Here is a 13,744-nt window from a genome sequence, read left to right on the forward strand (position 1 = left end):
GTTATAAAAGGGCCGAGCCCGGCAAGCTGAGCGCCCTTCGGATACTACCTTTTGCTTTCGATCCGCTCCGTCTGCGGAGGAGGGAAGGGGAGAGCGAGTTCCTATTCCGCGGCGCCGGGGCTAGCTGGGGAGCAGGACTCACTTCGGAGCAGCTAGTTTCCCCCTTGCAGCGATCGGCGTGCTTCGGATGGGCGGCATGTTTGGTTGGGGGCTTTCTGGAGCCGTGCTAGGCGGGCTGCTGAACTGCTGGCTCCTTCTGGCAGGTAAGTGCTGCAGCTAGCGGCGGGCCGGCAAGTCCCTTCCCTGCCCTGGGCGCACGGGCGCCGCTCCATCCTTTGCGCCTTTCTGGATCCTGCGGACGGGGATCTGAGAAGAATCGGGCTTTAGGACAACGCACAAGAGAAAGGTGCCCTCGGGGTCTGCCAGGATCCAGCCAGCGTGTCCCTGTTCCGGCTCCCTCCAACGCTGTTGTAGCGCAGCGCGCGGGCGCGCTTACCTTGCGACACCTTGCACTTGCTTTTCTAAAATGCGCTCGGTTTTTAAGCGACGGGTCATTGCCATCGCAGAAACGAGAGCGGGGCGTTGGAAACCTGTCAGGAAGGGCATCCTCCTCATCTGAATAAGTGCTTTCTCCCAGAACCAGCTTCTTGGATTTTGATTGCCAGGCCAGGCTGCTCCGCAATTCCCGCCGCCGCCGCCGCCGCCAAGTTATAATCTGGAAAAAGTAACCGCTTCCAAAATTGGCCACGCGGAATGGGGGCGGAATGAACGCTCCAGTCTTCTGGGATTAGGTCAGCCTCTCGGCACTGAGGCTTCTCCACGAAGGTTCCTATGGGCTTTCCCCAATCGCACCATTTGTATGGGGATGCGCTTTCCACCCCCTCCCAGTGGGCGAGCGGCCCTTCCATACCCCTCTCTGCAACCAGCTGCCTGGGCTTTCCACGTGGATTTTTCGAAGGGTGCTACCTTCTTAAAGAAATTAATAGCCCTCTCCAGTATTCCACTAGTGCATGCCTACCCCTCCCTTCTCTCCCTCCTAATGTGGATATAGTACCGGTAGGAGCAGCCTGTAACTTCTGCTCTGATGGTCTCAGCCTTGCACTGCGGCGGGAAAAAGAATTCGCATTCTGACCACCCGCCTTTCAAGACGCGGAGCTAATATGCCTGGTGTCGCTCCGAGTACGAGAGCTTTTTATTGGTACCGTAGGAAAATGCCAGGTGAACAAAACAGAACTGGCTGGGAGACTGGAGAATCCAAAGCTCTTCCCGTAGAAAGTGACACTCGTTTTCTTTCCTGGGCTGGGCTGGGATGCTGGAAGCTAAGAGTCGGTGCGATCCAGCTATAGGTTGTTGATAGGTTGTTGTCTATAAAAAGGAGTACCAGGGCTGGAATTTTATGCACGCAGGAGTTTCTGCATGTATGTGATTGTCGTGGGACTTGATGCTGAATTAAAAGGGTGACGACTTTTTCCCTTTTCTGTGCCAACCCAGCGAAGTGTTTTCTTAATTCTAAGCCTAGTGTCTTGAAGGGCGGAACTGTTCGTGGGTGCTCTAAAGTACTAACTTGAGGTTAACCTATACATTGAATCTATCTTCATTTTAAAGTACTTAACTATTGCATTTTGCAATTATGTGGAGATTGGGGATGTGGCTGAGAAACTGACCTGCAGGATCTCATCATCACTGATTCAGTTCGGATTAGAAATAGGCTGCTGACAGCTCCGCTTTCCTTTTAAGTTTAAACTTGGAAATCAGGCTGCTTTGTTGGGAGCAGGGAGGACTGACATCAGAGGGGTTTTCTTACAAATAAAGCAATTAAGAGAGTGGTAGCATTTATATGGTATTTTTCGGTATTCAGATATGCAACCCAGTTCAACAGAAGTATTGAACTGAAGCAAATTTCACTGGTTGAAATGGAACTTGCTTCCAAGAAACTGGGATAAATTCATGTGCACACTTATCTGAGAGCCAGTGCAATAGTAAGGGTGTTTTCACATGTGACGTGTGTGCATGTGCACGCGCAATTACATTGTTTCTTCAGTTCTTTTGCTTCAATAAAACTTACATTGACTAGGATGTGCATTGAATTGAAAAAAAACTGCTCACTTCTGATTTGTATCTGGCATGGACAGAATTCACAATGGCATAAATAGTGCAAGAAAAGTTCAAAGATGCTACTTAATGTCATGTACGAAAATGGCTGTAGTTAGGAACATGTGGCTGCTGAAGACTATTAATGTGGGAAAGGAATCAGATCATTTTAAACAGGATGTAGGATTTATGTATGAGTTAGAGGTATTGGAAACACAAATAAGCATCACTTATGAAAACTCTCCTTAATCTCATACAGTATTTTGCGAACATTTCTTCTACTTTATTTTTATCCAATAAGCAGCTTGTGGCTCCTTAATATGCTTGTGACAGTTAATGAGTGTGATATTCTATGTCTGTGATTGACAAAAGTTGTTGAAATCCATATATATATATATATATATATATATATGTGCCAAAATGATTCAGTTTTATAGAAACAAAGAGTGGATGGAACATAAAACAGGCACCACACTTGAGTCTATAGTGTCCTGCATAGTTGAGATTATTATTACCAAGCAAAATCTTAATATGTGATAAATAAGTGTTTAAGAACACATGAACCTACTGGATCAGGCCAATGACCTGTCTAGTCCAGCACTCCATTCACACAGTGGGCAAACAGTTGCCTATGGAAAGTCTGAAAGCAAGATCTGAGTGCAATAGCACTCACCCCACTTGGGATTCCGAGCATTCAAAGGCATACTGCCTCCGACGGAGGAGGCAGAACATAATCATTGTGAGTAGTGCCCATTAGAAATATGGATATTCAGTTTTATCAAGAAGATGCAATTGGTTGTGAACTGAATATATATTTAGTGGCCAATCCAAACTTGCTGCCAGGCATTGTGTTTAGAGGCAATGTATAACAACATGCATAGTTGCATATTTGTGGGCATCACACTAAATTGCCCATAAGAACTTGTATTGGGTTTCCTTTCTTGGATCCAAACTGCATAGAGACATTGGAGCAGATTTATAGAAGTTCAGAAGGTTTTCTGTGGGTTGCACGATTCTAAGAACAATCAAAATAAAGCAATGGAACTTATATTCAAGACAATGTATTGAGTGTTTCAAATCTTGGTCTTAGTGTCATCAAGTGTTATTTGAAAAAACTTCTTTTTTCAAGTACCAGGTTTGTTTTTTCTATGTATTTCAAATGTCTGAGTACTCTTGTTTATGTTGCAACTCCTCTCCATAGCATTAGTCAGGGCATCTCAAGTGGAAGTTTGTGTTCAGCAACCAATGTGGATTCCTGTGCAAGGCAAGCAGATCAGAGATGGAGATTTTGTCATTTGCTGCTAAATAGAAAAGTAAATCTGCCTAACACAATGGAAGGGTGAGGTGCTGGATACTACACATTTGCTCATATGGATTTAATGTATTTATGGACAGACTATGGTAGCAAACGATATAAGTGAGATTGAAGGAGCTGAGGATATAAAAGCACAACTAAGACCTTATCTTCAGAGTATAATGAAAAGGTTTGTTTCTTTAAACTAAGGAAATATAGAGAAGACCAGAAATATTCATACAAATATTTTTAAGAATTGTGGGTGTTTTGTCACTTCATCTAGAGAAAGTCAGACAATGATGACTGTATTTGCCCCACATAATTCAATGGGGTTGACTGTCATTTCCTCTTCCTCCTTCTTTCTTTGAGGGTGCATGTGTCTAGGGATCTCTGTGTCACTTGGGAATTCACATTACTTTGTCAATCAAGTGCTTCAGCTCAGTGGTAGAACATTTGCTTTCCATGTAGAAGGTTCCATGTCCAATTCCCAGCATCTCCACAGAGAGCTGGGCCTGCTCTCAGAAATCTAGAAAACTTCTGCCAGTCAGTGTATATCAGGGGCTCCCAAGCCATAGTCTGTGGAGCACCAGTGGACCATGAACTTCATTCAAGCGGTCTGCCTCATGTCTGTAAAAATACAATTTAAAACAATTCATTGTACAGTGCCTTACAATTGCTACAACCGGCTGAAAAATCAGAAACGTTCAAGTGATCCATGGGAGAGAGAAAAAGTTAAAAGTTTGGGAACCACTGACAGTACTGAGCTATTTGTACCAATAAAGCAGCCTCCTTAAGCTTCCTATATTTTTAAGAATTCCTAGCCATGCCAATTGAAGTGATATAAATTTGACAGGGTTATAGTGTAGTTATGCCCTATGTCTTCATGGAGCCATTTCTCAGCTGTTGCTTGAACTGCACTCAGATGAGCTTAACAGAACAATCCATAGTATAGCAAGCCAGCATACTGTAATTTACGTCAGGGTAAGTCTGCCAGTGCAATTTATCCCTATTCCAAACTCCCATTTTGCCAATGTAACTTTTGCTGGGTTGTTAGATCGCATGACTGAGCTGAAAGGAGTTTGGAATTGGGTATATCTCCTCCTGTCACATCCCCACCACACCCCTAGAAGATCCCTTTTATGGGATTTACCCTGGCCTCAGCTGAGTTGGGATGGAAGACTTACACAGTATATCTGTGGCTGAGCCGGGACAAAAGACTTCAGCTGCAGATTTGCTTATTCCAAACCTCCAAGTGATTTTGAATTTTGGATTTCTCCCTGAAAGGAAGCACTGTGCCTGCATTATTTCTATTGCTATTTATATACAGCCTGTAAGCATATTAATAATAAATCTGTATATATAAAAATGTACAAATTGTGAAAGTGCGTGTTCCACTTTTCTCTGTAACCGCTTGACCAATCGTCCTGAAATTTTGACACAACGATCCTGGCCACACCCCGAGCGTTGTTAACCCCCCCTCAAATTTCACACATGGGCAGGTATAAACCTGCTTTTCCACAAAGTAAAACAGCGCCCTCAAGTGGAATTCCTCCCACAGTACACCCCCTCCCTTCCTGTGAAATCTACACCACACCCACAAACCAAATAATGACATCATCAACCAAGCAACTGAAACCACCAAGGCGGCCATTATCAGACCCCTGCCTGGCTGCTAGGCCCCCACTAGGCCCGGGGGGGGGAAACGAGAGGGCCAGTGCCCGGATCGCAGGTCGCAGCATGGCCTTTGTTTTATGTAGGCCCCTGCCAGGCCGCCAGGCCCCCACTAGGCCTGGGGGGGGGCGAGGGGGAGTGCCCGGATTGCATGCCGCAGCACGGCCTTTGTTTTATGTAGGCCCGTGTAAAACAGGGGGACTCTGAGGCTCAGGGGGATCTGAAGGGGGCCCATTACCCTCCATTTGACAGACTAACGCACAGCAACGTGTGCAGGGCCAGCTGGTAAACAATAAAAGTAAACCAGTTAAATAAACCAGTTTAAACAATGTAAAATAGCAAAATGACAAAATACTTGACGATCACTTTAGATATGTGTTTATGAGCTGCATTCATACCATCACCACAAACACAGTTCCCCAGCATTCTAATCTCACTTGAAAGGCAGGCTTTATATTTAATCCAGGGCTGGCACACTCATGAGGCAAGGTGAGGTGACAGGATCCACAGGAGCAGCAGATCCCAGTGCAGATTTTTATTGCCCCTTTGTTCCTGTTATCAATCTTCACTCTTCCCTAGTGAGGAAGGGGGGGGCATTTTGTGGCTCATCTAAGTTGCCAAAGTGTATTAGGCTAGATCTGATTTAATCAACAGATTTCCCCCCCCCAAGTCATCCACAGAACCTCATATGATTAATCGATTGCATTTTATTTAACCAGGTTGCAGTCCTGCCATCCATCTCCCCCCTCTCTCTCCAAGCTTCAATGGGTGAGCTTACCATTCAGCAAGAGCAAATCATATCAGCTAAGAATGCAACTAACTGCACAATATTAAGCCATTCAATGGGATGCTTATTACCTTTTGAGCATTACTGTATACTCCCACTGACTTCTGAATACCAGTTCTCATCCTGATACTTAAAATAAATGAGCCTTGTTGCGAGAAAAAAACTTAGAATGGTGGAAAATAGAGATTCCTATTAAGAGATGTTGATCACCCTCCTACCTGTGTAAGAAGCATTTCTTAATGTATATAATATACTCCAGTAGTGCTGGTTTGATTGAATTGCTCACTTTGGCTAACAGGTAATCATAAAAAATAATAATGTAAGGCATGTTTAATGAGCCTTAAAAACTTTATGGAAATGATTTGTAATAGATAGCTTCATTTCCCACTGAAGAAATGTTAGATTCATTAGGTTTTAAGCTCTGTGTCTACTGCTATTCAAAAAGATAAATACATTATTCTCATTAATGACTTCAGTAAAGGTTACTCAGTGTATTAATGGGGTGTCTGTTCTAAATGGTTTTTTTTAAAATTGACCTGGGCTTCCCTATGGAGAGATGAATTGTTGCCTGAGGCAGTAACATGGTGCATCAATTAAGTGAAGAGCCAGAAGTCTGTGGCTTCAACCATATAGTTATGTACCCATCTTTTCAGATTATGGTACTAATCAATAATCAAAATATGATAATCCTCCCAGGTAGAAATGAGTTACTGTTTGTTGTGTGGTTATGGTGTGAATTCTAAGCACACCAAGAAACCTTGGTGCCACGAGACACTGGTCTTTTTGTACGTCCATCCATGAGGCAAGCTAAGCAGTGGTGCAGTTGTGCGATTTTAAACTCTGTATATCATTTAGGAGGCCTATTTATATGGCAATGTGTATCACTTTACTTACTTCAAAAGGTGGTAAACCAGCCCATATGGCATTTGGGAGCCCTCCTGAGTAGGGTCCTATACCTCTGCCCCCAAGTTTTTTTCTGACAGCACCACAGAAGCTGGGAGTTATTCATTCTTTGGTAACTGTCTACCAATCTGGGGGAATGGGATGGTAGTGCTTTGTTTACTATGCTTTGTTTACTACATTGTTGGAGACTACAATCTACCGGTACTACAGCCTTTTCTTCTAGGTGGTACTGTCATGCTCTATGTTTCTAAGTTCTGATCATACTGTACTTGTTAGTCCCTTCCCACCTATTGTCTATGTAAGTGAATTGTGATAGAATAAATCAATGCTACAAAGCCTCTCCCCCTAGTTTCCTAATGAGTTGATAGCTTCAGTGAAAGATCATGACCACAAATTAATGCAGATATAAAAGAGTACATTTGAGTCTTGACTCTATAAGTGTGGGGGGTGGGGAAGCAACTATAGCTCTCTGAAGTGTTTCAGGCTGAATTCAACCTCTAATGTGTTGAGAACGCTTGTATATGTTTAAAGTCAATTCTGTATTGATTAAGAATGAATCAAAGCTCATTTTAAGGGCTTTCTTGAATTGATATATTGTAGCAAAATTCATCACAATCAGCCAGCAGGTGTATTTATTTCCAAATTTTCATTTTAGTTGCTGTTACTGAACAGTAACTAAAAGGAAGCAACTACTTAATATTTTATTAGGTTTTATTTTAGCATCCATGTTCAGACTAAAATCTGTGAATTCAAGCTATTATTCTAACTCTACTGCTAGGTCAGGTGCATACAGCTGCCCCTTGCTACTGTATGGAAGTAAGCTTTATTGAACATAGTTCAATACACATGCACAGGATTCAGGTGTAAATATGTGTGGCTATAACTTTCTGTGACAGGTGTTTGACTCAGTTTTTCAAGGACATGGGTGACTTTCAGTATTTGGGGGGTGGGATTCAGTCATACTGATTCAGGTTGTGCAGTTAAAGTTGATTTGATTCTCTTGTGCAACAAACTCACTTCTTAGACCTTTTGTGATAAGGAAGGTGATGGGGAAATAACTTTGAATGTGTGGGATAACAATTGCAACATTGTATAATTTTCCTCCAACAAATCCAAGTGAATGCTCAACAAACAACTGCCCTTGTCTAACCTCCCTGCAAACTTGGGCAAACAAATCAGAATGAATGATCAATAAAGATGCTATCTGGAAGTGACCATGGTGGTAGTAATGTGTATGTCAAATTTCAAAGGATCTTGCTCTAGTTAGTCAAAGATGTAAAAGTAACTTTAAAATTCCTTGACCCATTGGATGGGGAAAATCAATGGCACTTAGCAGAGTCCTGAGCAGAGGTGTATTTATGGTGTGTGCTGCTCCATGCAAAAGAGATCTGCCAAGGAGAAACTATTTAGCCTTTGGCTGAATAATTAACTCACATTCAGATACCTGGGAAGATCGTGCTCACAAACACACTTTTTAGAAGCTGCTTTGCCTTCATTACACAGGAATCCAAATCTGCTATTTATCTAAAGCACACACGGTTCCATTCCAGGAGAATCACTTGCAGAAGGCACAGATTGAGTCTTCTGATTTTGCCTTATGACTTAGTTGCTGTTGTGAAACCGTGAAGGGGTTTCTCCAGAGTAGCTTTGTAATACTGTAGTCTCAAACCCGGTGCTGCCAGCCTGATATTGGCCAGCTAGATGCTTTCCCTCTTGTGAACTGTATTGCGTTAGAAGCCAGAGGGGTGGAGGAACTTGTAATCCACCCTTTACCCTCCTGGAACACGTGGCTAAGGAATAAATTAAATGGAAATAGCATGCTTTAGAGAACACTTAAGAGTTATTTGTCAACAATGGCATTATATTTCTATTTTCCTGTGGTCGTGCTGAAGAAGGAGAGAAGAGAGGAAAAACTTGATCCTGTAGCTTGAACATAACTAAGCTATGGTTTAGCTTTCCTTGCCAACCAGGTCTAAGAATGATTTGTGAGCAGAAGGGGAGCATCTTTTGCACTCAACATGTTATCTTACTGCTTTTCTCTTTTCCATGTCCCATCCCTACCCTGCTCCATTCCAACCCTTCTGTTGCTTCTCTTGATACCTCACTGATTCTGCCTTCATAGGAAGATTGTTTGAGAGTGATAGGCTGTTCTTGGGTGAATTCCTGCTGTCATTATTGAAGCAAACATTCAGGTTAAACCATAAAAAGCCTGATTAGAAGCTGTGTAAAATGAATCTAAACACTGTATTGATTGTAGTAGACTTAAAAAATCAAGCCCTACACTGAATAACAAGGATTTTGTCCCATGTGCATTTCAGTCTGACATCTTCTTCAAAGCTGTCTTAACATCTGAGAGTTTCATGACTTTAATTTTTTCATGTCTCATAAAATAAAAATGTATATCTGCTGCATCCTGAATGAGTAACTTTGCAAATTACTATACATAATAAATTAGTTTGATTATCATGTGGATTTATAAATCTGAATGTAGAATATACAGTAATGAAATAGTGAATGTTGAGTTAGTATGGCTGACAAGTTTGCTCCACAAGCCCTCTTAAAAAGAAAGTTGCTTAAGAGAACACTTAAAAGTATTGTCAATAATGGCATTGTATTTACCAGAGTAAATATAGATGTATGGGGTGTTAGAGAAGGGTAGAACCTCTGGTGCGGGACACATATTCCTTCTAGGGTACTTTGTCCCCCTGTCCCCACCTTGCATTTAGTTCTCACCTGTAGGTCCTAGTTCTCATATGTGGCTGCTTGAGGTGTTGTACCTGAATGAATGTTTGTTTTGACATTAATCTGCATAGTATTATCTCTTGAACCACGTACACTACCTTAGATCCTTGGACGATAAAGGTGGTATATTTTTGTAATGAAGAAATAAATAAATTCTGGGTGAACAGAGATGGTCATTACCATGCCAAAAAATTGTAAATTTACTGATATATAGATTACAGTACTAGGAGAAGGGGACGACAGAGGACAAGACAGAGGACAGTGTTCTCGAAGCTACGAACATGAGTTTGACCAAACTGCGGGGGGCAGTGCAAGACAGGAGTGCCTGGCGTGCTATGGTCCATGGGGTCACGAAGAGTCGGACACGACTAAATGACTAAACAACAATAGATTACAGTTAACTGTAATCTGTAACATTTGACCACATAGTGAGGCAAATTTTGTCACATTCTTTCAACTGATCAGAACAATAGAGTATCAGGTGAATATACAATATCAGGTGGATGATTGCTACTAATTTCCTGGTCTAGGTCCACTGTGCCTGCAGTTTACTGTACTTTTACAAAGCCATTCAAGCAATTGCATGTATGGCATCCAGGTTAATTTGGCTCTGTGTGAAAACACTGAAGCCCTCTTAGATAAAAAACATATTAATTTGAATAGATACAAAGCCCATCAGCTTTTCCACCAGTTTTAATAATCTGGGTTTTCCTTGTTTTCTAGGCTCTAGCTCGGGGTCCAGTTGGAAAGGTCCAAAGCTAAATATAACAGGAACACAGCATGTCATACAAGAAGGAGATACTTTAAGCATCATGTGCAGGTAATCATCCAGGGTGCACCTTGTATGAATTTGGTCTGTGGTTAATAGGTTTTCTTTCTAGTTGGTTGCAAGAAGGAATTATTGTTGGAAGAAATAGGAAGCTTCCTTATATTGAGTCAGACTCATTGGTCTATTTAGCTCAGTATTGTCTGCGCCAGGCATAGGCAAACTCAGCCCTCCAGATGTTTTGGGACTACAATTCCCATGATCCCTAGCTAACAGGACCAGTGGTCAGAGATTATGGGAATTGTAGTCCCAAAACATCTGGAGGGCTGAGTTTGCCTATGCCTGGCTCTGCACTGATTTTCAGTGGTTCTTTTCAAATTGAATGGGGGACTGAGTGTTGAGATTCCTGTATTGCAGGGACTTGGACTAAATGACCCTCAGAGACTTTTCCAAATGTACAATTCTATGATTCCAAGATTTCCAACAGAGGCCTCTCCCAGTCTTAGCTGGAGATGTTGAGGATTGAACCTGGAGCCTTCTGCATGGAAAGCAGCTATTTAATAGTTCTTCGTTTTTATTTTTATTTATAATGTTGCTTTTAGAGAACAATATTAAGGGGAGCACCAGAAATTGCTAGATGCCATATGATTAAGGCTTGGGAATTGGTGTCATATAGTGGTAGCCAAACATAATTGGAGAAGAGAAGGTTAGCCTGGAGAAGAGAAGGTTAGCCTGGAGAAGAGAAGGTTAAGGGGTGATATGATAGCCATGTTCAAATATATGAAAGGATGTCATATGGAGGAGGGAGAAAGATTGTTTTCTGCTGCTCCAGAGAAGCGGACACGGAGCAATGGATTCAAACTACAAGAAAGAAGATTCCACCTAAACATTAGGAAGAACTTCCTGACAGTAAGAGCTGTTTGGCAGTGGAATTTGCTACCAAGGAGTGTGGTGGAGTCTCCTTCTTTGGAGGTCTTTAAGCAGAGGCTTGACAGGCATATGTCAGGAATGCTTTGATGGTGTTTCCTGTTTGGCAGGGGGTTGGACTGGATGACCCTTGTGGTCTCTATAATTGTTTTGTTTGTTTATGCTTCTGCTTTCTTATCTGCATTTGCAGTGGGGAAGTGGCTCATTCATGGTCTCTGCCTGAAAGTCTAAGCAAGGACAGCGAACGACTGAATATAATTCCATATAGTTGTGGAAGGAACAGCAAACAGTTCTGTAGTCGCCTGACTTTGAACAAAGCTCAAGCAAGTGACACAGGATATTATAGCTGCAAGTATACATCTTCAAGTGCTGTGAGGAAGAAGACAGTATCAACAATATATGTATTTATTAATGGTAAGATCCCAATTATATTTCCTTATTAAAAAAAATACTTCTCTGAAATGCTAAATTTGCATTATTACTTAAGCAAAGGGATCTACATCTAAATGAGCATGTTATCATCAATGGAACATCTGGGTCCACTGAAACCACTTGGGGTTGTTGTGTTGCAATGTGTTTGAAGTTGTGGGGCCAAAACAGACATGAACCAGGAGATTTGTAAGATTTCCAGCCTTTTCTCGTTTTATTTGCTTTTTGAACAGGTGGTTGACCTGTGGGCTGCCCAACAAAAAGTTTTTTTGTGACCCACAAAGACTCTTTCTATCTCTCTATGTATATTCACTGCTCCAATGGGTCCTTCACTGTCATGCCTTGATGGCTCAGCCTTTTGTGTACTCCACAATTTTTTCCAATTTAAATAAAGGGGGGTAGGAATTGGCCACTCCAATGGACCCTGTGGTGTGATCCTATGATATGCTGTGATATTTATTCTCCTCTGCCCACCCCGATTTCTCCTTTTAATTTTTTTTGCCATGGCTACTTTACACCTTCAGCACACCCACTTATACATTTTGGTTGTATCCATTTTGACATTTGACTGTTGAAGGGTTAGCCATGGATCAGTGCAGTGCTTGGCCTGCAAAAGGTTACCCACCCCTGCTCTAGAACAGACTTGAAATGAATTTGGGCAATGGCATCCTGCTTTCCCCTGCACTAGGTCTATTAACAGCTTCAGCTATATCAACAAAACAGTGTGTGTACAGTAATACCTCGGGTTACGAACACGATCCGTTCCGGATCGCAGTTCGTAACCCGAAAAGTTCGCAACCCGAGGTGGTCATAACCCGAGGTACGACTGTATGTGTGGGTGGAAATGTTCTATATCATCTTCCACAGTGCCACAGCCCCCAGACCAAGTTGGATCCCCTTCAGATGTTTTCAGATTTGAAAATTGTATTGGGAGATTCAGTCACAGATCTCCTATGTCAAATGTAGTTTGGCTACCATGGGAATGCAATTCAAAATGCAAAATAGAGTTAACATTTTATCTACCAGCCTAAGAAAAAACAAAGAACAGGAAAGACTTGGGGCATGTGGAATTTTGCATGCTTTATCTGAAAGGAAGCGGACCAGAAATGTGTCTATTAAATGATTAGAAAATGGCATGAACCATATCTTACAGTATCAAATATATATATTGAGTAATATCCTTATTGTTGCTAGGTGTGTGCATTTTTAAGCAAAAGGTGTGAAATGCCACCTCATTGCCAGAAAAAGCACTGGAATGTCAAAGAACAATGTAATTGACTTTTAGGAAATTAATTTTTTACTATCAGGTTAGTGCTTGAGTCACATCCATTAACCTGTTATAGTGCTTGGCTACAATCCTGAATATTGTGACTGCTTGGTTTTCCTACTGTCACCAGTGGGAAAGAAAAATACGTGATCTTTTACAGGGTGCATTCTGTGGATGATAGTGTACCATTTCAAAATAATGGATGTTGGCTACATTTCCTAAATTAACTTGCATATGTCTCTCATACATATTTTTGGGGTGTCCTCTCCCCCAGCATCTTAATAAAAAGGAATATTAATATTTGATTAATAAGTAACATAAAATAAAGATTCTTGAGTGCCTACAGCATGCCCATCTGATTAATAAAGACTTTAAAAGGGAATATAAATTTTGCACCTTTCATGTGAACCAAATCCACTTTGAAACCTTTGTAACAAAAGTTTGCATGGCCTAAGGAAACAGCTATATTTTACAAGCAGTTTTACAATTAGAAATAATGAGACAAGACTCCAGATAAATGGGTTTCAACTAGGGCCACATTTCATTTCATTACGGTGGCTGGAAACTAACTTTTAAGGGTTAGGTTTAGGAAACTAACTCTTAACTCACTTTAAAGGATTACTTGACTTGAATTGAGTGAGCCACCTTTCCCCAGTGGGAGGGGCATAAGTTGTCATTACCCTTTTCCTTGAATCACACCCATTCAGGTGAATAGGTAGGCCTTCCTGAGCTACCTCTTCCTGGTGTCCCACAACTCTGGTAAGCTAAGGCAGGTTAGCCTCAAAGGTGCACTGTATCCTGCACACAAGTTCAACAGTCATCCTGAGTGGCAAGGCTCAGGAAAGCTAATCACCCTCAAAGTGCCCA

At 41.8% G+C, this 13,744-nt stretch overlaps 1 protein-coding gene across 4 annotated transcripts in view; it reads left to right on the top strand.

Annotated features, from left to right (window-relative positions):
* The first annotated feature begins 21 nt into the window (after window positions 1-21).
* The window catches only part of FLT1 (fms related receptor tyrosine kinase 1), a 110,231-nt gene continuing 96,508 nt past the window's right edge, over window positions 22-13,744 (top strand). For 3 of the 4 annotated variants that reach the window (XM_035114270.2, XM_035114269.2, XM_035114272.2), the window contains exons 1-3: window positions 22-263; window positions 10,212-10,308; window positions 11,372-11,595. In XM_035114270.2, the coding sequence (XP_034970161.1) occupies window positions 188-263; window positions 10,212-10,308; window positions 11,372-11,595 (397 nt within the window). In that variant the 5' untranslated portion in view covers window positions 22-187. The remainder of the gene's footprint in view (window positions 264-10,211; window positions 10,309-11,371; window positions 11,596-13,744) is intronic. The other variant, XM_060273818.1, reaches the window with a different exon arrangement.

The sequence above is a fragment of the Zootoca vivipara genome, chromosome 4 (assembly GCF_963506605.1).
Source record: "Zootoca vivipara chromosome 4, rZooViv1.1, whole genome shotgun sequence".
Taxonomy (NCBI): domain Eukaryota; kingdom Metazoa; phylum Chordata; class Lepidosauria; order Squamata; family Lacertidae; genus Zootoca; species Zootoca vivipara.